The 19,550-nt window shown below is 60.3% G+C and overlaps 8 protein-coding genes across 12 annotated transcripts; all 8 read left to right on the top strand.

Annotated features, from left to right (window-relative positions):
* Window positions 1–339: 339 nt before the first annotated feature.
* ABB37_08229 (hypothetical protein) lies at window positions 340–2,220 on the top strand (the record flags this gene model as incomplete). 2 transcript variants are annotated; one of them, XM_015807155.1, is made up of 1 exon in its annotated part: window positions 340–2,220. In XM_015807155.1, exon 1 carries the CDS (start codon window positions 883–885, stop codon window positions 2,218–2,220), a length of 1,338 nt encoding a protein of 445 aa, XP_015654104.1. In that variant the 5' UTR covers window positions 340–882. The 2 variants fall into 2 exon arrangements, with proteins under 2 accessions (XP_015654104.1, XP_015654103.1); XM_015807154.1 differs by having other exon boundaries at window positions 421–2,220.
* A 1,385-nt stretch (window positions 2,221–3,605) lies between these two features.
* Window positions 3,606–4,769, top strand: ABB37_08228 (arginine N-methyltransferase-like protein; the record flags this gene model as incomplete). Its single annotated transcript, XM_015807153.1, has 1 exon — window positions 3,606–4,769. The coding sequence occupies exon 1, from the start codon at window positions 3,636–3,638 to the stop codon at window positions 4,767–4,769; it is 1,134 nt and encodes a 377-aa protein (XP_015654102.1). The 5' UTR covers window positions 3,606–3,635.
* A 902-nt stretch (window positions 4,770–5,671) lies between these two features.
* ABB37_08227 (hypothetical protein) lies at window positions 5,672–7,886 on the top strand (the record flags this gene model as incomplete). 3 transcript variants are annotated; one of them, XM_015807152.1, is made up of 1 exon in its annotated part: window positions 5,672–7,886. In XM_015807152.1, the coding sequence occupies exon 1, from the start codon at window positions 5,901–5,903 to the stop codon at window positions 7,884–7,886; it is 1,986 nt and encodes a 661-aa protein (XP_015654101.1). In that variant the 5' UTR covers window positions 5,672–5,900. The 3 variants fall into 3 exon arrangements, with proteins under 3 accessions (XP_015654101.1, XP_015654100.1, XP_015654099.1); XM_015807151.1 differs by having other exon boundaries at window positions 5,696–7,886; XM_015807150.1 differs by having other exon boundaries at window positions 5,718–7,886.
* Window positions 7,887–8,453: 567 nt separating this feature from the next.
* Window positions 8,454–9,243, top strand: ABB37_08226 (hypothetical protein; the record flags this gene model as incomplete). The annotated part of the gene is made up of 1 exon (XM_015807149.1): window positions 8,454–9,243. Exon 1 carries the CDS (start codon window positions 8,557–8,559, stop codon window positions 9,241–9,243), a length of 687 nt encoding a protein of 228 aa, XP_015654098.1. The 5' UTR covers window positions 8,454–8,556.
* Window positions 9,244–9,626: 383 nt separating this feature from the next.
* ABB37_08225 (hypothetical protein) lies at window positions 9,627–11,653 on the top strand (the record flags this gene model as incomplete). Its single annotated transcript, XM_015807148.1, has 1 exon — window positions 9,627–11,653. Exon 1 carries the CDS (start codon window positions 9,788–9,790, stop codon window positions 11,651–11,653), a length of 1,866 nt encoding a protein of 621 aa, XP_015654097.1. The 5' UTR covers window positions 9,627–9,787.
* A 606-nt stretch (window positions 11,654–12,259) lies between these two features.
* ABB37_08224 (hypothetical protein) lies at window positions 12,260–12,796 on the top strand (the record flags this gene model as incomplete). Its single annotated transcript, XM_015807147.1, has 1 exon — window positions 12,260–12,796. Exon 1 carries the CDS (start codon window positions 12,368–12,370, stop codon window positions 12,794–12,796), a length of 429 nt encoding a protein of 142 aa, XP_015654096.1. The 5' UTR covers window positions 12,260–12,367.
* Window positions 12,797–13,180: 384 nt separating this feature from the next.
* Window positions 13,181–16,137, top strand: ABB37_08223 (hypothetical protein; the record flags this gene model as incomplete). The annotated part of the gene is made up of 1 exon (XM_015807146.1): window positions 13,181–16,137. Exon 1 carries the CDS (start codon window positions 13,426–13,428, stop codon window positions 16,135–16,137), a length of 2,712 nt encoding a protein of 903 aa, XP_015654095.1. The 5' UTR covers window positions 13,181–13,425.
* A 295-nt stretch (window positions 16,138–16,432) lies between these two features.
* Window positions 16,433–19,492, top strand: ABB37_08222 (hypothetical protein; the record flags this gene model as incomplete). Of its 2 annotated transcripts, none has more annotated exons than XM_015807145.1 (1): window positions 16,433–19,492. In XM_015807145.1, the coding sequence occupies exon 1, from the start codon at window positions 16,547–16,549 to the stop codon at window positions 19,490–19,492; it is 2,946 nt and encodes a 981-aa protein (XP_015654094.1). In that variant the 5' UTR covers window positions 16,433–16,546. The 2 variants fall into 2 exon arrangements, with proteins under 2 accessions (XP_015654094.1, XP_015654093.1); XM_015807144.1 differs by having other exon boundaries at window positions 16,476–19,492.
* Window positions 19,493–19,550: the final 58 nt, after the last annotated feature.

Raw genomic sequence — 19,550 nt, 5'->3', positions numbered from 1 at the left:
AATCAAAGCAAGAAGGAAAATAAAGAAAGAAAAACGACGCAGATCACCGCCAATCGCTTCTACAGTTCAACTTCATTCAGCGGCGGCGCTTGCGTCAACGAAGGGAGAATTCTTTGGTCGCAGCAGCAAAGCGACCGGGGGAGGGTGGGTGGGAGATGAAAACGAGCTCATCTTTTTCCTTTTTACGAGTCACCAATCGGGCGCTCAACTGCTCTTGCTGAGGTCCTGCTTTCTCGGACCGCTTAATGGAGAAAGTGAGACGAGTGAAGTTTTGGTCCTCCAACCGCCCTCCTCTTCGTTTTTTTTTTCCTTCTCTTCGCTGCTGTTTTGCGTTTCTCAGGTATTTCTCTCCTCTTATTTCTCATTTCCCCTTCACTATTACACTGACGATACTCACAACACGCAACTGCGCGACCGTCAGTGATCTAGCTGCCGCCCACTGGCCGTCTGCTCACCTTCTCGTTTCCATTCTTCGCGATCACCTTCGTTTTGCTTGTAAGCGCTTGCGCATCGATCTCTTCATTTTCTGTTATTTCTTGTTCTTTTGCTGTTACCGCCGTTGCTGTCTGCTGAGGGCAGTCTCCGGCATCTCATTAAAAAACTATTAAAAGGAAAATCATCAACAACAAAAACAGACCCCTTTTCTTCTTGCACGCTCTCGCCGCGTCGTTTCCGTTGTACCGTCGCCGCTATTAAAAGCCGTAGCGAAGGCCGCCTGGCCTTGCGTGCTCTTTGCTGATAACATCGTGTTTCTTCTTCTGGTTTATCTCAAGACGTGAGTAAGTACGTATAGAGTTGTTATTGCCGCTTTTATATTTCGGGCGTGATCGCAGTCAGAGAGAGAGAGAGCAACGAAAGCAAAGGAGGAAAGAGAAGAAAAACATGTTGCGTCTTGCCAGCGAACCGCAGCGGAAAAGAGAGCCGAAGATGCCGGAGTGCAGCCGGATGCTCTTCGGCCTCGCGCTGCTGCTGACGCTGCTCTCGGAGGGGATGATGAACACGCAGTACACCGCCCTCAGCACCGTTATCACCGCCAACACCGACCCCACCGCCCTGCAGCAACTCGCCACCTTCGCCGCCATGGAGGACGTGGCGGAGGAGGAGCAGCTGGACTGGGGCTCCAGCGGCCGACTAGTGCGCACGCCGATCAACACCATCGTGAAGCCGCGCAATGCAGAGACGCCGGACCCGGCGAAGATGGCCGCGACGCCGCCGAACCACTCACGCGTGAACTCGCTCGAGGTGCACAGCGAGGGCCTGTCCAAGTCGGTCTCCGAGGCGGAGAGCAGTCTCCACAGCCCGGCAGAGCCGGAGTTCTCCGCGGCGTCCTCCTCGTCGTCCTCGCGCCGACGCCCGCACCGCCGGCACCGTCGCCACAGCGGTGCCTCCGCGAGCGACGCCTTCGCGGCTGCCACGGCGGTCGGCGACGTCGTGGTGGAGTTGGCGGCGTCGCAGCCGGTGCACAGCTACCCGATGTGGACGCAGTTCCACGTGATGGAGGTGGCGTACAGCACCGGCGCAAACAACTTCGTCCACCTGACTGAGCGCTTCCTGCAGTACCAGCAGATGTTCCCAGTTGTCTACCGCTGCGACCTGGCCAAGGTGGTCTGCCCGGAGGAGGCAGAGCTGCTCGCCCTGCCGCGCAGTGGTCTGTCTGCGTCGAGCCACTGGACCTGCGCGAAGTGCGGCAAGAAGCACGAGGCGGTCCGCGAGAGCTGCCTGCGCTGCCGCACGCCGGGCCCCTACGCGAAGTTGTTTGTGGGCCAGACGATCAAGGAGGTGGACTGCACGGAGAGCCTCGTCCGCTTCCTGCACGCGACGCACCCCGAGGTGCGGATGCACCGTGTGGAGTGCCACCGCGACTCCCGCGCCGGCTGTGCGGTGGGCCGGGGGAAGGGCTGCGCATCGGTGTACGTCGCCCGCGAAGACGCCGCGGCGCTGCAGCAGAAGCTACACCACAACGCCTTCTTTGACATCAACGACGCGACGGGCGAGCTGGTGGTGTACTACGTCTACTCGGAGCAGCAGAAGTGGCTGCACAGCTTTGTGCAGCTGCGGAATGAGCGGGCCGATCAGCGTCCGCTGTTTTTGCCCTTGGCCCCTCTGGTGGTGGAGCAGAGCGTCGGCGCAGCGGTGCCGGCGAAACGGCCGAGCGGCCCACACGGCCGCCCGCAGGATCGTGGGAGTTTCGACCTCGCGCCCGTGCTGGCAATTCGCTAACCCTTTTGGTAGTAAGAGGCGGCGTACGCCGCCGCTACTTCTGTTTGCTTTCTTTCTCCTACCAGTTCTAAAATTTTCTTATCCACGATGGCTCTACAATAAAATTGGGGCCACATGTCTTTGTTTCCTCTTGTTACCTCTTTCTCCTTCCTTTCCTTCATGGAGGATCCTCTTTGCTTGTGTGTGTGTGTCGGCTGTCCGTGTTGCCGTCCTCCCACGACTATACCCCCTCCCACCCACCACACACACACACACACACACACACACACAAGCGCCCGAATAATGAAGTGCCCAAATGCCCTCAAAACGACGACAACAACAAACAATGCGCAGCGAGAGCGCTTTGCTTCGTTTCCCTTCTTCTTTGATTTCTGTTATGTATTTCACGCCTTCGCGGTACGGCGAGCGTCGAGCATTTACCCGTTTTTTCTTAAAGGGAAAACGTTTGTTCTCGAGTGTTTTATTCAGATCAATAAATCAGCGGCGATCCACGACATTTATTTTTCATTCATTTCTCTATCTCTTGAGTGAATTAGTTCTGAGCGTATCGGTGCGGAGTCGACTTCCAAGTGAACAAAAGAAATATATATATATATATATATATAATGAAGTGCTCCCAAGCAAGCGCGGTCGCCTCGTCTTTCTCCTCCTCCCCCTCCTCTCTTCTATGTAAACGTGTAGATGCATACTGGAACTGTGGGTGGATTTCAGTCCCCCACCCCCTCCGTTATCTCGAGTTGTCGTGTCGCAACCACGCACTTCCCCTCCCTTCACCGAGAAGCAAGCGCCGGCAGCCGTAGATGCTCGTGCAATTTTGGATCACCCCGTCGATCCATCGATTGAGTGAGTGGGAGGGCGGAGGGGGAGGAAACACTCCATGGAGAGTCAGCGAGGGCGACTTGGTAAGTAAGTTGAGCGATGCAAAATATATATGGTTGAACGATGACCGTGAAAACAAAGGAAACGTACGAGCAATCGAAAGCCGCAGAAGAGCGACGCCAACACACGCACCTAAAATAGGATACAGAAGTGGATGGAAGGTGAATGAGAGTGTCGCGGTAAGAGGCGGTACGCACGACGCGCGCCGTCATGAGCGTGTTTGTGGCTCTGAGTGTGTGCCCAGCACGTCGTGGCGGCACCCTTCTGCGTGTTTTTCGCCCCCCCCCCCCTGCCGTGATCCTTCAGGGCGTCCACACAGAGCTGTGCGGAGCCCGCCACCAGACCGATGGCAGGAGTTGCCGCTGGTTTCTATATATACGGGGGTTTTCCACGCGCCTCCTGGTATGCCAAAGGCGCCTCGGGTGCTTCTCGCTTCCTACTTTTCTTTTGTTTCTCCCTTCATTTGTGTCTCGTGCACTCCACCCTGTGGGGGAGCCTTTACGCAAGCTACCCGCACAACGACGCACTGCTGTTTCATGCGCCGCGGCCATTTTCTTTGCCGTCACTTCCATACATCTCTTCTGCGCCCCACCCAGATCAAACCGCGATCATCTTTCGTCATGTCCGCTACTGACAAGACGGCCTCCGCCGCAGAGGCAGAGGCTGCTGCGGCTGTTGCCGCGGTGGAGAAGACCCACGCCAGCAAGGACTACTACTTTGACTCGTACAGCCACTACGGCATTCACATGGAGATGCTGAAGGACTACCACCGCACGACGAGCTACCGAGATGCGATGTGGCGCAACGGGTACATGTTTAAAGACAAGGTCGTCCTCGACGTGGGATGCGGCACGGGCATCCTCTCCATGTTCGCCGCCCGCGCCGGGGCGCGCAAGGTGATTGGCATCGACTGCAGCAGCGTGGCCGTGCAGGCTCGCCAGATTGTGCAGGATAACGGCTTCGGTGACGTCATCACCATCATTCAAGGCAAGGTCGAGGAGCTGGAGCTGGACGAGAAGGTGGACATCATCATTAGCGAATGGATGGGTTACTTCCTCCTGTACGAGTCCATGCTGAACACCGTGCTCTACGCGCGTGACCGCTGGGGCACGCCGGAGGTGAAGATTCTGCCAGACCACGCCAACATGTATGCCTGCGGTATCGCCGACCCCCAATACGTTGAGCAGAAGTTCGACATTTGGAAGAACGTCAGCGGGCTGGACTACTCCTACTTCAGGCGCCTCAGCTACATCGAACCCCTCATCGACACGGTGCAGCCGGAGCAGATCACCACGGACATCGTCCCCTTCTTTTCCTTCGACATCAACAAGGTGAAGGAGGAGGAGCTCTCCTTCACGAGCACCTTCACGCTGGAGGCACAGCAGGCAGACATGGTTCACGCCATCTCCGTCCACTTCGATACCCCCTTCAACGCCGGCCACGATCCTGTGGTGTTGAACACGTCTCCGCTGGTGCCGCCTACGCACTGGCGCCAGACGGTGCTGTACCTCTTCCACCCCATGATCATGAAGCGTGGGGAGAAGGCGAACTTTACGATGAAGTGCGCGCCGAACCCCGGCAACCCGCGCGACCTCGACATCGCCCTGCGCATCGACTTTGACGGGGAGCTTCAGGCGTGCCACTACGATCAGGACTTCCGTCTGCGGTGAAAAGCGATAGAAACACATCAAATTGATAGAAGCGGGTGAAAGAAGTGGAATAAGGTCGAGATAGGGAATGCGCAGACGGCAGTGCTGATGGAGGTGAGCCGCCGTGCCGCTCCCCCGACCCTCTTTCGCTGGGGCGAAAAGAGCAGTGAGGTTTTAAAAGGAAAGGAAAAACGATTCGGCGATGGAGGTGGGTTTTGTGGCGGTGCTCGGGGCCTTTGCTCATTGGTAAAGCGACTCCTCGCGTTTGAAATGACGGGCTGGGGAGAGGGCCCATACGCCGTTGCGCTGTGCCGCACCCGAGCGAGAGTAACAGTCGTACACCAGTATTCAGTTGCTGCTGGCGCATTCAGCCGTCTTGTGCGTGTTCGCGGCGAAGCGATGTTAAAGCTTGACGGCATGTTGATGGAGAGATGAGAAGAGTCGGATTTGTTTTCTTTTCCTGGTAATTAACATATATATATCTAACAGAGATAATACACGCGCCGATGCGATTAAAAATAACAGTCGAACGAAGAAAAGAAAAGGAGAAGCACCGCCACCACAGCGATTGCGCTGATGTCGAGGCGCGTGCGAGACGTTGGCGATGCAGCTGCGGTGCCGCGACGGGGAAAACCGACGAGAGAAGTCTGCGGTGCATGTGGGCATAATTCATAGCGATTTTGCTCATACATGCGCTCTGTTTTCCTTCTTGTGGTTTCAAAAAGCAGAACGCTTTGTGCCCTGCGCAGTTCGGTGTTTGCGGCGTCCAGCTACGAAGACAGTAGCGACGGCACGCGTTGCGACGCCTCTCCGCGTGTTTTGAAGTGCTGGCTGACCGATTTACCTCTCAAGGCAAATCGGGTGTTTTTTTCTCTCTCTTCGTCCTCATCTGTCAACGCTCACCCGCCTTCCCCCTCCCCTAAGGGTCTGCCGATGTACACGCCCCAGTCTCGCCTTTTCCTTTGTGTAGAATGCGGGCATCACACACTATTTGGGTCTTGTAATACGTGTCGACCTTCGTTTGCTTGAGGGCATTTCCCTTTGGCGTTTAGTTAGAGGAGCCACGCCGGCTTCTTTTTGGATTCATTTTTTCCTTCTCCCGTGACGCCCATCACCGCTCTCCCCGCACTCCACAGGTGTTTGTCCCGCTGCATGAAGCGCCTATCGTTTGACGCCCACCGCGTCGGCGCCGGCTCCCGCTCCCCGCCCCCCTCCCTGCGCCGACCGACCACCTCCGCCCCTCTCCCCAGCGGCGACGCCGTTTTTTCCTCGCCGCCCTCGCGACGGGTGCGCGGCGACGCCATGAACATCCACAGCAGCCACGTCACCAGCAGCAGCAGCAGTGGACGCTACGGCGTCTCTGCCCCTGCGCCGCCGTCGCTGGCGGTGTCACCGAGAGTGGAGACTACGACCACGCCGACGACATCAGCAGCGGCAGCGCCACCCACACAGCTGCGTCTGCGGAGTAAGTCCGCTACGCAGCGCCGCACCGCCGTCGCAACGCCGGGGGCGGGCCACAGTGGTCGTGACGGTGCGGGAGGGCACAGCGCCCGCGCGGAACCACCGCGTCCAAACCCCCGTGGTCGACGAGGTGAAAACGTAGGCGACGTGAGCGCGGTTCCCACGCAGGAAGGGGCTGCGCAGCACATGCGAGCCCGCAAAGTAGACGGCGGTGCCCCCTCTGCGCGGCGGGCCGCGACGTCGGCCGCTTCGCCCACCCCTGCTATTGCGGTGGCCCCATCTACGAACTCTTCCGCAGGGCTGACGAACTACCAAGCACTGCAGCGGGTCCGGATGATGGTCGTGGCTCCGACGACGACATCTGCCAGCGAGGCTGCTGTCCGTGGACGTAATACAAGTAGTAGCGGCAACAGTCCTGGCCACGTCTCTGCTGCGGTGCATGCGAGGGAAGGGGAGGTCACATCCCCGCTGACGTCGCCTACCGTCGCCTGCACCCCACCGCGTGGCCGCACCCACATCAGCAACTCCTGCCCTTTGCCACCGATGCTGAATCAAGCGCGGACCCCGGTGTCGCTGAGCTCCTGCGAAGCCTCCTCCTCCTCCAACCCGAGCCGATCGCTGTGCTTCGTTCCGCTGCTGCGCACGCCGTCAGCCACACCGGAGCGGGGGGCCGAGTCCCCCGCGATGCAGCATCGCGTGCCTCCGCTGATCAAGTTCACGCCGCCGAGTCAGCCGCTGTTGTCGTCTCCGGTGGAGTCCTTCAGCCCGCCGACGCCGCCGATTGTGGCCCACTCGCAGCAGCACCAGAACCTGCGTGGTGCCGCGCCTTCCAACTGGTCGAGCTCTACGCTGACGGACTCCGCCGTTACGCCGCACGGCGGTGACTGCCTCACCTGGACTCCGTCGGGCAGCCTGAGCGACGACCTGAGCACCCAGCCATCGCAGCAGCCGCAGCAGCAACAGCACGCCTTCTCACAGGTGATGGCAAGCGCAAAGGAGGAGCGGCGGCCGCGGTCTCTGCCCTCTCACGGCCGCTTCAGCACGAGCGAAGGGCGGCCACTACTAACCGCAGAACGGCAGTTCCCGCCCCTTCTCGCGCCGCAGAGTCACACGGTGGTCGTGCCGGCACAGAGCGTACTACCGGGGAGCCCCTCAACTCCTGTCTCGTCGTCTCCTGCGGGGTCTCCGACGGAGATGGGCGGCGGCGCTGCGGCCATGCGACCACCGCTCGCACGTGACGCCGCCGTTGCCTCGGCAGGCACGTACCCCATCCACGCCCCCGCCGCACTGCTACTACCACCACCGCAGCCCATCCTGCACAAGCCCACCGCAGTGAGGAGGGCATCACCACCTGTAGCAGCCGCACGCGACCAGCACGCGGCCGCGACGGCATCGCCCAATCCACTGCGCCCACCGCGAGCAAACGCTATCGCGTCCCACCTCGTCAGCACCTCCACAGACCGTCGGCCGCTGATCGGCGCGTCAGCGGGCTCCAACACAGCCGCGGCGACCGCAGCATCAACCAGCACCGTTCGCACTGGCACGAAGTCGCCCGCCGGAACACTCTCCACCGAGGCGGCGAAGAAGGCGATGAAGGACCGCCGGCGGCGTGAGCTCTACGCGTGGAACGAGCAGCTGCGTCTTAAGAACGAGGCGGGTGTTCAGGATGCTGTGTGAGGCCGCCCGCGGTGGAGGGAGCCAGAAAGATGAAGGGAAATCAAAGCCGGCTGTTTTCTGTGAAGCGCGGGCTTCAACGGTGCAATGGGGAGAGAAGGAAGGCGCTGGAGCCGTACGGGGCAACCGCCGCAGCGTACTCGTCTTCTCCGTCGCCTAAAGACGGAGGGGGATCCGCATATAAGAGAAGATGCACACGGCCAACTACACGGGACTCTTCGTGCGATTCGCGTACATGTTATACCGCTCCGTTGTGTCCATCTCAAAATGACAACGCCTCCCCCAAAAGACACTTATCAGCGTAAACATGTAATAAGTACTTCTGCACTCGCTTCGTCGTGTTGTTTTGGTGTACGTTTTTCTGTTCTTTCCCCGCACATCACTCACAACGACATCAGATGACTTCCTGTCCCAAGCATCCATGCTTGACTGGTGGATCTTATTATCAATGTGTTAACAGTAGACACAGGTCGAGCTTGCAGTGAAACGCCGTCCCACGTTTTTTCTTGAACTTCTTCTCGCTCTTCTCCTGCGACCTTTTTTCGATGATGTCTCCTTTAACATCACGCAGCGCTTTCTGCAGCGCTCGAGCGGGGACCAACATTCCTCGTTCCATCAACACGCGAACTTCGCAATCTGACGAGTGACGTGCAAGAGAGAGAGAGAGAAGAATATGTCCGCCGGAGTTGGGCCTGCTGCAGAGCAGGTGGATAAGCCAGAGGAGGCGAAAAGCGACGTCGACGTGGCGCCGCTGCTTGCGCACGCTCCTCAGGTCATGGAGGAGGACGACGGCGCCGTTCACATTGCCGACAACGAGGCGGACGACGAGGCGGCCCTGGAGGCGCCGTACAGCGCGGAGGCCTTGCTGGACACCGCGAACGTCCTGACAGGGGGCGAGGAGGCCCCACCGCGGCTGAAGCGCGACTACGCCACCGCCTTCTTCAACACCGATCCCCGCATCGCCTTTGATGCGCTGCACATCGGAGCCCTGCGCGCCATCGAGGTTTGTGAGCGCATGAGCCGATCGAGCTACGACTACCCGCCGTGGTACGTGCCAGAGGCTGAGCTTGTTATTCCTCCCTCTTCTTCTGAAAGACCGTTCTTTTTCATCAGTGCGATGCATCCCGTGGTGCAGTCTCGCGCCCCCATTGAGCGGGAGGATCGCCGCGTGGATGAGCTGCTTTCCCACCCATCTCGCCAGGCGTTGGCGGCGACGATCGGGCCGGACATGCTTGAGAAGTTACGCCTGCACCGCCACACCGAGGTGCGGCGACGTCAACGCAGGGAGGTGCCAGGGCCGCCAACGACGCGTGTAGCACCGTCGACATCGTCGGTGCAAGAGAGTAGCGGCGAACCGTAGGCGAGGTGTAGATCATAGAATCTTTGAAGGCGATGCGTGACGTGTACGTGCCATGCGGCCGATATATATACACATTGGGCCTTCCCTTCGTGAAGCAGCACATGCGCAAAGAAGTTCATGCCACGGCACGTTGGACGGCGCGTGAATGAGCTTCGACCACAAGGCTACAGCAATACAAGAACAGACAGAACAAGCAGGGGATAGCGAAAACGCACGTTGCGTGGAACCGATGTCAGCGCTTGCCAACGCAGGGGACGAACGCTCCATCTGTGTTTCTTCATCTTTAACTCTCCTCGCTCGTTGGCTGCCGTTGCCGAGGCTCCGTTACTCGCTCTCCTCTTCTCCCGTCCCCCTTCGCCACCCGCCGGACTTCACATTCGAAAGCAAAACAACCATCAACAAAAGCGCGGATCATCAACTCGGCGTTGGCGCGCAGAGGCGTTTTCCAGTGCACGATTATAAGCGGCGTTCACCTTCCTTTTTCTGTGGTGAAGCGAAGCCGCGGCTTTGAAGCTAGAATAAGCGTATACCGCTGCGGAGTGTAATGCCCACCATGGAGGAGCTGCGCCTCAAGGGCAACAAGTGCTTCGCTGACGACCCCGCTGAGGCATCGCAGTACTACCTGCAGGCGGTGGAGCTGTACGAGGCGCAGCACACCAAGGACGCGTCGTGCACACTTGACGAATTCGCCAAGAGTGCCGGCAACGCGCTAACGTGTCTCTTCAAGGTGGGCGAAACGGAGCAGTGCGCAGCGCTCGCCACGCGGGTGCTGCGGTCGAACCCGATTCTTGCCAAGGCGAACGCCTTCTACGGCCGCTGTGCCCTCGTGGACCCCTCGTTGGATGTGGCCAGTGAGGGCAACGGCACGGCGAGTGCGGCTGCGCTGATGTTCCTCTGCCGCGCTATGTACGAGCTCCCTGCGTTAGAGGAGAGTACCCGCGACAACGTCGAGGAGGCGCTCACGCGACTCATGCAGGAGCAGCTGACGGTGTTCGCCACGTTCAACACGACCCGCGATCATGCGATGCGTGTTGTGGCGGGTAAACACGGCAACGGCGTCGAGGCTATTCGGATCATTCCCGCGTATACCGAGGTGGCGTCGCTGCTGACGCCGTTCTCTGTGGGTGCCTATGAGGAGTCGGGTGGCAAGGGCTGCTGTGTGGAGTGCAGTCGACCTATTCAAGACGAGAACGAAGCTGGGAATGATGCACATGAAGATGATGATGACGATGATGATGGTGACGGTGGGGAGAAGAGCAGTGCGAATGGTGGGGTTACCGAGGAGAGGGAAAGCAAGCAAAAGAACTCCAGCGGCATTCGGGGCTGCCCCGCATGCGACATGGTGGCGTACTGCTCTGAGAAGTGCGAGGAGACACATCGCAAGCAGCACGAGCAGTTCGAGTGCGCACGAATGCAGCGGCTGAAGGAGATGATGAGGGGGATCGAAGCCCGCAAGGTCGACGCACCGGAGATGTTCTACGAACTGGCGTACCACTGCATCACCACCGTTGCGGGTCTGCGTGCGCAGCGAACGGGCCATGATCGCGTCCTGACGCTGTCCGCGCACGTCGACGAGGTTGTGCAGTCGCTGCATCCCATCGGGCCCCTCATGTGTGATCTGTTCAAGAATGAAGAGCAGCCCCCACTGCTGTACCAGGTGATCGGGGTGCTGCGCTGCAATGCGCTGGAGGTGACGGACGAGAGTGGGCTCGGGGTAGGGCAAGGCCTGCACATTGGGGAGGGCGTTGCTTCCTACTACAATCACTCCTGTGCGCCGAACTGCGCCATCGACCCGGTGCTGCACCGCATCATCACGACACGCACGGTCCAACCGGGAGAGGAGATGACGATTGCGTACATTCCGCAGCTTTACTGGCCTACCCGCCTGCGTCAGGAGCGGCTCAGCGAGGGCTACTTCTTCGTGTGCCGCTGCCCCCGCTGCGTGAAAGGGGATAAGGACGCGTTTGAGCTGGCGCTGAGCATGGCGCTGCCCACCGCCCGCAGCGACGCGACGAAGCACTATCACTCCATTGTGCAGGTGCGGTGTAGCGCGGTGCGGGCCCGCAGCGTCGAGGACGTTTCCGCCAAGGACGCGGAGGAGCTGAACAGCCTGCTGTCGGAGCTGATGAGGCACCTCTTTCCCTTTCATTACCTGTGCCATGAGGTGCGCAACTGCCTCAGCTTTGTATACGCCGTGCTCGGGGACAGCCAGCGCTGCCTCTCCAGCTGCCTCGATGAACTGCTCATGTGGGAATGCATCTTGCCCGGCGCGCTTCCTGTGAAGCAGCTCAAGATTGCGAACGCGCTGCAGTGTTTGCAGGGGCTAGGACCAGGGGCGACGTGCGCTGCTGCCTTGTACCCGCACCTGTCGCGTCTGGCGCTGCTGTACGAAGTCGCAGAGCCGAACTGAAGATGCTTCTTTTCCTTTTCTCTCGATGTGGCGGGGAAGGTGTGGGAGAGCTGCACAGTCGGCCTTTCTCCTCAGCGCCGCGGTGCAGAACTTGGTGAGGTGACGCGCAGCGACGTTGCTGCTGTCCACGTACGCCTATTACAGTTTAGCGGTGTGGCTGCCTCGTCGAGGCGGCGTGTGCCGCAGCAATCTACGTTCCTTTTCTTTAAGAGTAAAAGTCGGTTTCGAGCGCTGCAATGCGGAGGGGTCTGCATGACTCCCTAACGGACGAAGGAAAATAAAATCAGTTAGCTGCAGAAGATGCCGAAACGCGAAGAGGGAGGGGAGTTCGGCACAGCTGGAAGGGGATGGGGTCGGCTACGTGAAAGGGCGGCAGAGCCCCGCCCCACCCACGCAGCTCTTGTAGAAGTACCAGCGCTTTTATGTGTTGTCTCGGATGCCCCTTTCTTCGTATTGCGAGTCGCGACCCGCGATGCCGCGTAACGCAGCCGACCGCTCTCTCCCGGGTGATCGTGGGAACAGCGCGATGCAATCGTATTCAAACGTGTCCGTTGAACGTGCTTTGCTCTCTGCCCTCCTTCTGACTTCGTCTGCTGCGTTTTCACAGGAAATGGCCTATTGCGTTTCCTCTAGAAATAAAGAAAGACACCCCCACTAAGCAACACCGTGTGGCTGCATTGCCATTCTCCGTCGCGTGCTCATCGTTGCTGCGCAATGGAGCAGACGACTACCTCGTCGACAAGCGTGAGATTTCACGCCCTCCCGATTCAAACTGATTTTGAAGGCACCACCGACATCAGCGAGAACTTCACCGCTGCGATGACGCAAGACCCACAGGATCATCTTAGGCACGCTGCGCTGCGTGGCCGGCGGCTCCTGGGGAAGGAGGTACGGCTGCCGGACGACTACGCGGTGGCGCTGGTGGCCGTCACGGACAACACCCCAGATCCATCTTCGTGGCCCTCGTCTTCTGCCTTCGCCACGGCAGGCGAGAAGGAGCGCTCCATTGTGGTGGAGAATAACATGCTCGTGCAGGCAGCTGCGCCGTCGTATATGCAGTGGGAGCACGACCGACCGCCTGCTGCCGCTGCCGCGGTGCCGCAGTGGATCGCCTTGGCATCCATCCTTCACTCGTCTGAGTGACGTGGAAGGAGAATGCGCGTACTTATCTTGTTTCGAGTTCGTATGTGCGGGCCTCGGGCTGCTGAACACGACACGCACGCAGCTACGTAAAATGGAAAGAAGCAAAGAAAAGCGGAGCAAACACAAATAGCAGCTATTAAAAACTTCCCTCTTCTTCATCTCTGGATTCGTGCGAGTACAAGAGCACAACAACCCTTCACTGTCTGCAGCAGGTCATTGAGAGACCACTGCAGTCCGTGCGGATACGCACCATCGTCGAAGGTGACGTCACCGTTTTCCTTTTCAATCGGTATTGTCAGCTTCCACTCCTTTTTTTTTTCCCCTTTTTCCCCTTCCGTTTTCTTCTGTGCCTTCGTGCCGAACCCGTGTACCGCTTGTGCTGCAGCAGACAGAGTTTAATAATTCCGTAATCGGCGGCGCCCCGTAGCAGCGCCTTGTGCCGCATCACGCCGATCGGTGTGGTCCTTCAGCGTACATCGTCTTTTTCTTCTTCTTTTTCTTCTTCTTTATGCGCCCTTCGTCAGACGCATTCACTGTGGCCGCATCAACAGCAAAGTGATCCGCAGCCGTCCACCAATTGTCTCTTCCTCTGCACCGTTGCACTTCACCGACCTGCCTTTGCTGACTTCATGGCCGCGTCGGTCGATGGCACGGAGGTGCAGCAGGCACTGCAGAGCCGAGTACCCTACAGCCTCCTCCCCGCCTCTCTCCAGCAGCGCGTGACGCCGTACGAGTACCAAACCAAATCGATCCACTATGCTATTCTTCGCGGGCACGCCTACTACCGTCTGCCTGACTTTGTACGCGCCAATGTGAAGGAGGAGGGGTACTATCAGGAGATGGTCCGCTACGCCGGCGAGCAGCTGCAGCTCTACCCCTACGTGCACCAGAAGAGCGTCGTGCTGTACACAGGGGAGACACCGCTGTCGTACTACACCGGCATATTTGCTGAGCTGCTGAAGCAAGAACAGAGCTACGACCGCCTGCCCAACTTCACGGCGATAGACGCACTCAACCTGCTTGGAATCGGACGCAACCAGTACCTGCAGCTCACGAAGGAGGTGCGGAGTAAGCTGCGCTGGCACGTAAATCGCAGCTTCGTGAACGATTACCTGCCGCGTGAGCTGCTGCCCAGCGTGACGGTGGACCCGCTCTGGTCCATCGGCACCGTCAACTACGCCGTGGACGTCCTCAAGAAGCGCTTTCACGGCCTCTCCGCGGAGGACGTGGGGCTCTATCGCATGCTGGTGAGCAAGGGAATGGCCGCAGTGCGTCCTGAAAGCCTGACTACTCTGCAGTTATCTAAATCGGTCTTCACCAAGGACACCGTGTACACCTACGAGCTACCGAAAGAAGCACTGCGGCGGCTCTATCAACGCGGGCTCGTGTTCGCCACTTTCGATGTGCCGCCGGAGTCGTTCATCGTCGTGCCGCCGCTCGCTGGCAACTTTGTGATGAACCGCACCTCCGATGATCCGCAGGAGCTGCTGCTGTACCGCGTGCTGTCGACGGTCGATGACCGCACCCCGCTGAACTTATTAGCGCAGCTGTTGATGTTGGACGAGGAGGACGTCTGCGGGGCGGTGCAGATGCTGCTGCGTCTTGGGCTGGTCAAGTGGAAGTGCCCGACTCTGCCGGCGTGTCTGGACGCAGCCACCTTAGAAGGCGTGCACCCGACGTGGCAGGAGGAGGTCGCCGCCCGGGTGATTGCCGCGACCCGTTACCAGCTGCAGCACTCCATGGGCGGGCTAACGTCGGACCCTGCCACAGCCCTCTCTGGAGCTGGGGGTGCCCACGCCCCTTCGTTCCTTCCCCCGAGTGACGGCCACCCCGCCAAGCGCATCGCGCTGCTCTACGATGCGACGCTCACCGGCTTCCTGATGATGACAAACCTCAGTCAGGACCCCACCTTTAAAAAGCAGGCCGTTATGCTCTTTGAGGTCGGCAAGATGCCGTTCGAGATGGTCCCCGACTTTCTCGCGCTGCTGGACAAAATCAGCTCGACCGAAATGGAGCGCTTTGGGGGCGACGCTAAGAAGTACATCAGCAGCGTCATGTGCGTCCGCAAGCTGCTGCGAGCGCTGTGCACCGTCGCCAGCCCGGACGGCGACGTCGGCGTGGATCTGCTGAAGATCGAGTCGTTGAATGAGTTGGAGGCGACGACGCGCTACTCGGTGCTGGGCCGCAACTACTGGGCCTACGTGATCACCTCTCCCGTGTCCGCCGCCCCGCTTATTGACATCGAGCTGACTTGTGTGTACGGCAGCACCGTCAGCTTTATGACTTCGCCGTGGATGCTGCTGTTCCTCTACGCCAAGCTGCGCCGCGGACCGCCGTCGCTGCTGCTGCCCTTCGGTACTCTCCTGTCCTCCTGGCCCCCGCTCTTCGATGACTTGGAGGACCCCCCCGCGCTAGCGGAGGACGACCCCACCGCTGCTTGCTCTAATCCTTCTCCTTCTGCGCCTCCGGCCTTATGTAATGTGGTGGGCTACAACGTGGTGCTGCGCCAGCAGGCGATGACGTTGGACGCGGAGGTGAGCTACAACGACCTCAGCAACTCCCTCCTCCTCGTGAACGAAGTCACATCAACGGCGCCGGTGTTTGTGCAGCAGATATCACGCATTCCACTGCTGCGGCAGCGCGACGGCAGCGTTGCCGCGGATGCGTCGTACCAAACCTTCGAGGTCGCCGTGCCCTTCATGGTGGACCGGACGCAGCTGCACGGGCTCCTCCAGTCGGCCCTCGCCGCCCGGCACCAAAGAAGCTCGTTTGTTGAGTTTGTAGATGCGGAAGATGCGGCGTGGACGCTGCTGACGGACAGCGTGGCGGCGCTGCGCTTGCAGGACTCGCTGGGCTACCTCATCCTAGCCGTGACCTGCGTCTGTGCGGCCGTCCCCTCTGCGGAGAGCGTGTCGCAGGACGGTGCATCATCGTTGGACGCCGCGGCCGCTGCGGTCACCGGGCTGCGCTGTGCGCTGCACACCGCCCACGTCGTCGACGTCGGCCTCGGCGTACCGCTCGCGCACATCGACGCATGCGAGTTGATGGTGGGGTTCATTCCGCGTCTCCTCGGCGAGGACTGCAGCGAGCGGCACAACGGCGCGATGCGGGAGTGCGTGAGCGAGTTTGGTGAGTTTCTCGAGCGCTACTCCACACTGACCCGGGCCGTCCATGAGAGGTTGACAATCCAGTCGACCACCTCGACCGGCCCGATGACGCAGCTGCACCTTCGCAGGATCGGCGGGGTGGGCGGGGCGCCGTACCCTTCAACGCGGCTCGTCTTCGAGGGTGATCACATCAGTGTCTCCGACGACGCTGACCCGGCCTCTGAGCAGTGGTGATCAGGACGCTGCTTTTCTGTGTTGGCGTGGACAGCAGAAGTACGTGTTATTGTTTTAGATTAGCATTTGCGCTTCACACGCACACACAGCGCGAAATGCTCAAAACGTACTGGATGCAGTTGCGCGTATTATACTGTCGGCGGCACGGGTCACGGAGCCGCCGCTCTCGCTCAGTGCGCAGCGTCGCCTCGCTTTGTATTATGCGATGCGTTGATGGTTCGTCAGCATCTTCGACACGCGCACTCGTCTTCCTTTCTTCGCTCTGCTCTTCTCTTCACCGTCACACCAACGCTAAGGGAGCTACATCGTTGTCCTCTTGTTGTCGTCTGTATTGCTCAGTACGGAGAGCTTCGTGTGCTTCTGCTCTTGTCTTTTTCTTTTCCTTTCTCACTCTCTCCCTTTCGCTGTCATGCAGAGCGGGGAGCCAAATGAGACGTTAGGCGTGGAGGCCTACCGAGTAGTGCCTCTCGGGGAGCCTGTCCCCTTCAAGATCGAATGCCTGACCACCTGTGATGATCTCCTCCTTGTCGGCACAAGCGACAGCAGATTAGTTGTCTACCGAACCGAAGCGAAGCGCGAAGAGGCGACGAACAGTAGCGGCAGCGACGCTTCTTCGCCTTCCTCTTCCTTGACGTTGCTGCAGGAAATCACCGACCCGCGTCGGCATGCTGTTCGCGCTCTCACCACCATCGGCGACCGCCACCTCCTCGCGCTGGTCGGCGACACCATCGCGCTTTATCGCCTACACCGCGAACCTTCTCGGTCGCTTCAGCTGCGCGAGGTCACCGCCATTGCGGGGCTGAAGGACACGATATCGTTTCACGTGCAGCAACAGAAAGGCCTTCTCTCGCTCGCCGTGCTGCAGCGCCGTCGGCTCGCCATTTACGAGGCGACCTTCGCCCACTTGGAGTTTCTGCTGAGGGAGGCGGTGACGTTGCCGGACGGCGTACGCAGCTTTGGGTGGCTCGGCCGCAGCTTCCTGCTCGGTGGAAGGAAGGAGTACTTCCTCTACCACACGTCTTCCTCGTCCAGCACGGCCCTCTACCCGACACCGCGGTCTGGGGCAACGCCTTTTGTGCTGCCCATGGCACCCATTCCGGAGGTGCTTGTGGCCGGTGATGGCGGCGGCATGCGGGCACTGCTGTCGGACGGCGGCGAGGTACCAGGCGACTCGCGTGTGCGCTGGACAACACCGCCAGTCAGTTTGAGCTACGAGCACCCGTACGTCGTCTCCCAGCACTCCACAGGGCCACACACGTTGCAGGTGCACCTACCACTGCTCACCACGCTGGAGGAGTCGACGGTGCCCCGCAAAAACAGCCTTGTGCAGTACATCGACATCCCTAAGCTGGCGAAGGTGTCGCAGTGCTTGTGGACGGACTACGACTGCCCAATGCCAACCAAAGCGACGGCAACGAACGCGCTCGCACGGCACCCCATCGTGGCAGCCAACACGAGCAATCGTCTATTTCTGCTGGCCCGCACCGCCATCGCCGCGCAGGCGGAGACGCTGGCGGCAAGGAAGCTGTTCGCCGCGGCCGACCTGCTCTGCCAGCTTTGTCCGCACGAGGTGCGGGAGGAGACGCTGACGCACGTGGTTGTGGCTGGCGCGATGTACCGCTTTCTCACGCTGCAGGACTACGCCGGCTGCTTTCATGAACTGAGCAGGATAGATGCGGACCCCCGCCTGGCCATACAGCTCTTCCCAGGGTTTCTGCGCCGAGAGGAGGCCGCGACGTGCCCGCTGCTGTCGACCACGCCACCGCCTACGCCGGTGCAGGCCGCCCTCCCCGCCCTCGTGGCGTACCTGCAGTCTCGGCGCATTAACCTTCTCTTGCGTGGGCAATCGCTTCTGACGACGGAGGCGGCACGCGGGCAACTCGCATGCATCGATCGCGCGCTTGTACTCGCGTGGTGTGCGCTGGAGGCGGAGGCGCCGCTGCTCGCCCTGCTGCAAGCGGAGAACTGGTGTGCCGTGGAGGACACGGCGGCCGTGCTGCGGGAGCACGAGCAGTGGGTGGCGCTAACCGTGCTGCAGGAGGTGAAGGGCGACTACGACGAGGCGGCGGCGGAGCTGGGTCGGCTCGTGGGGGCAGCCGTGGTGGAAACCGGCGCCTGGAACGGGCTACCAACGGAGGTGGTGGTCGCGCTGCAAAGCTTTTTCGCAGAGCACCGCAATCTCCCCACGAGCGATGAGGTGTACCTGCCGCAAAGCACCATTCTGGACTGGGCGGCATCACTACAGGAGGACAGCCCATGGAGCCGCAGCAGCACCGTCGCCAATGCGCTGATCGGTGTTGTTACTGCTCTTACCTTCTTCCGACGACGCGCACTGCCGCCGCAGCAGAAGCTCTTCGCGCAGCACCTGACGTGGGTCTTGGGTTGGGTGCCGCCTGACAACGCGCTGCGCATCTTCTTCTCTGCGCAGAACGTCCAACAGTACGCGGCAGTCCTGCGGCTTCTGCAAAACTACACGGAAATGCCGGGCTGCACGTCGAAGCAGCTTCTTCGCATCGCGTACCTGCAGCTGCTCTTTGCGGACACGCGGGTGCGGGTATCGGAGGCGGCGCTGTACGAGCAGTACTACAAAGGACTGGGCGATTTGCTCTTCGCCGCACCGCCGTCGGCGCCTTCGCTCGCCGAGGCGGACCGCCAGCGTTTCCGCAGCCGTCTCGACGAGCTCTTGCTGACGTCGTCGCACGTGGACCTCGACGCAGCGGAGCAGTACTTCAACGCGGATGCCATCAAGACACAGTGCGTCCCCGAACGGGCACTGATCTACCGCAGACGCGGGGCCCATCGCCGTGCGGCGGAGATGTTTCTGGACGAGACCGACGACATGGAGGGTGCGATAGCGTACGCGAAGTGCGCGAGCAGCGAGAACGCCGGTGACGCCTTCACCTCTCTGCTGGAGCTGCTGCTGAAGCCGCGACACGGGGCCCCGCGGGTGGCGGAGGCGCTGACGATTCTAAATACCTGCGACGGCGTCGACGCGGCGTTGGTGCTGCCGATGCTGCCGGCGGACTTGCCGCTGGCGCAGCTGAGCAGCTTTCTCCTCCACGCCTTTCGAAGCACGGCAACCACGTATCACATGTCCGCGATGGACAACAGCGTCCTGAAGGCGAAGTTAATGTCGGCGCAGGAGACGCACGTGCGGGAGCTGTCGCGGTCGGCGGTGCTCGAGGACGCCACTGTGTGCCCGGTGTGCCAGCGGAAGATTCGCCCCGACACGGTGCTGGCTGTCTACCCAAACGGGCTGTTGGTTCACCAGGGCTGCATGAGGGATGAGCACGTGTGCCCTGCCACCCACCGCGACTACCGGTATGATGCCTACTCGCTACTGGAAGATCTGTAGGAAGCCCTCTTGCTGCAGTACCTCACTAGGATCTGTCGATGGATGAGCGACCGTTCTC

Source organism: Leptomonas pyrrhocoris, assembly GCF_001293395.1.
Source record: "Leptomonas pyrrhocoris isolate H10 chromosome Unknown, whole genome shotgun sequence".
NCBI classification, from domain to species: domain Eukaryota; phylum Euglenozoa; class Kinetoplastea; order Trypanosomatida; family Trypanosomatidae; genus Leptomonas; species Leptomonas pyrrhocoris.
Note: the sequence above shows the minus strand (reverse complement) of the source record. Positions and strands in the feature narration are given on the sequence as shown.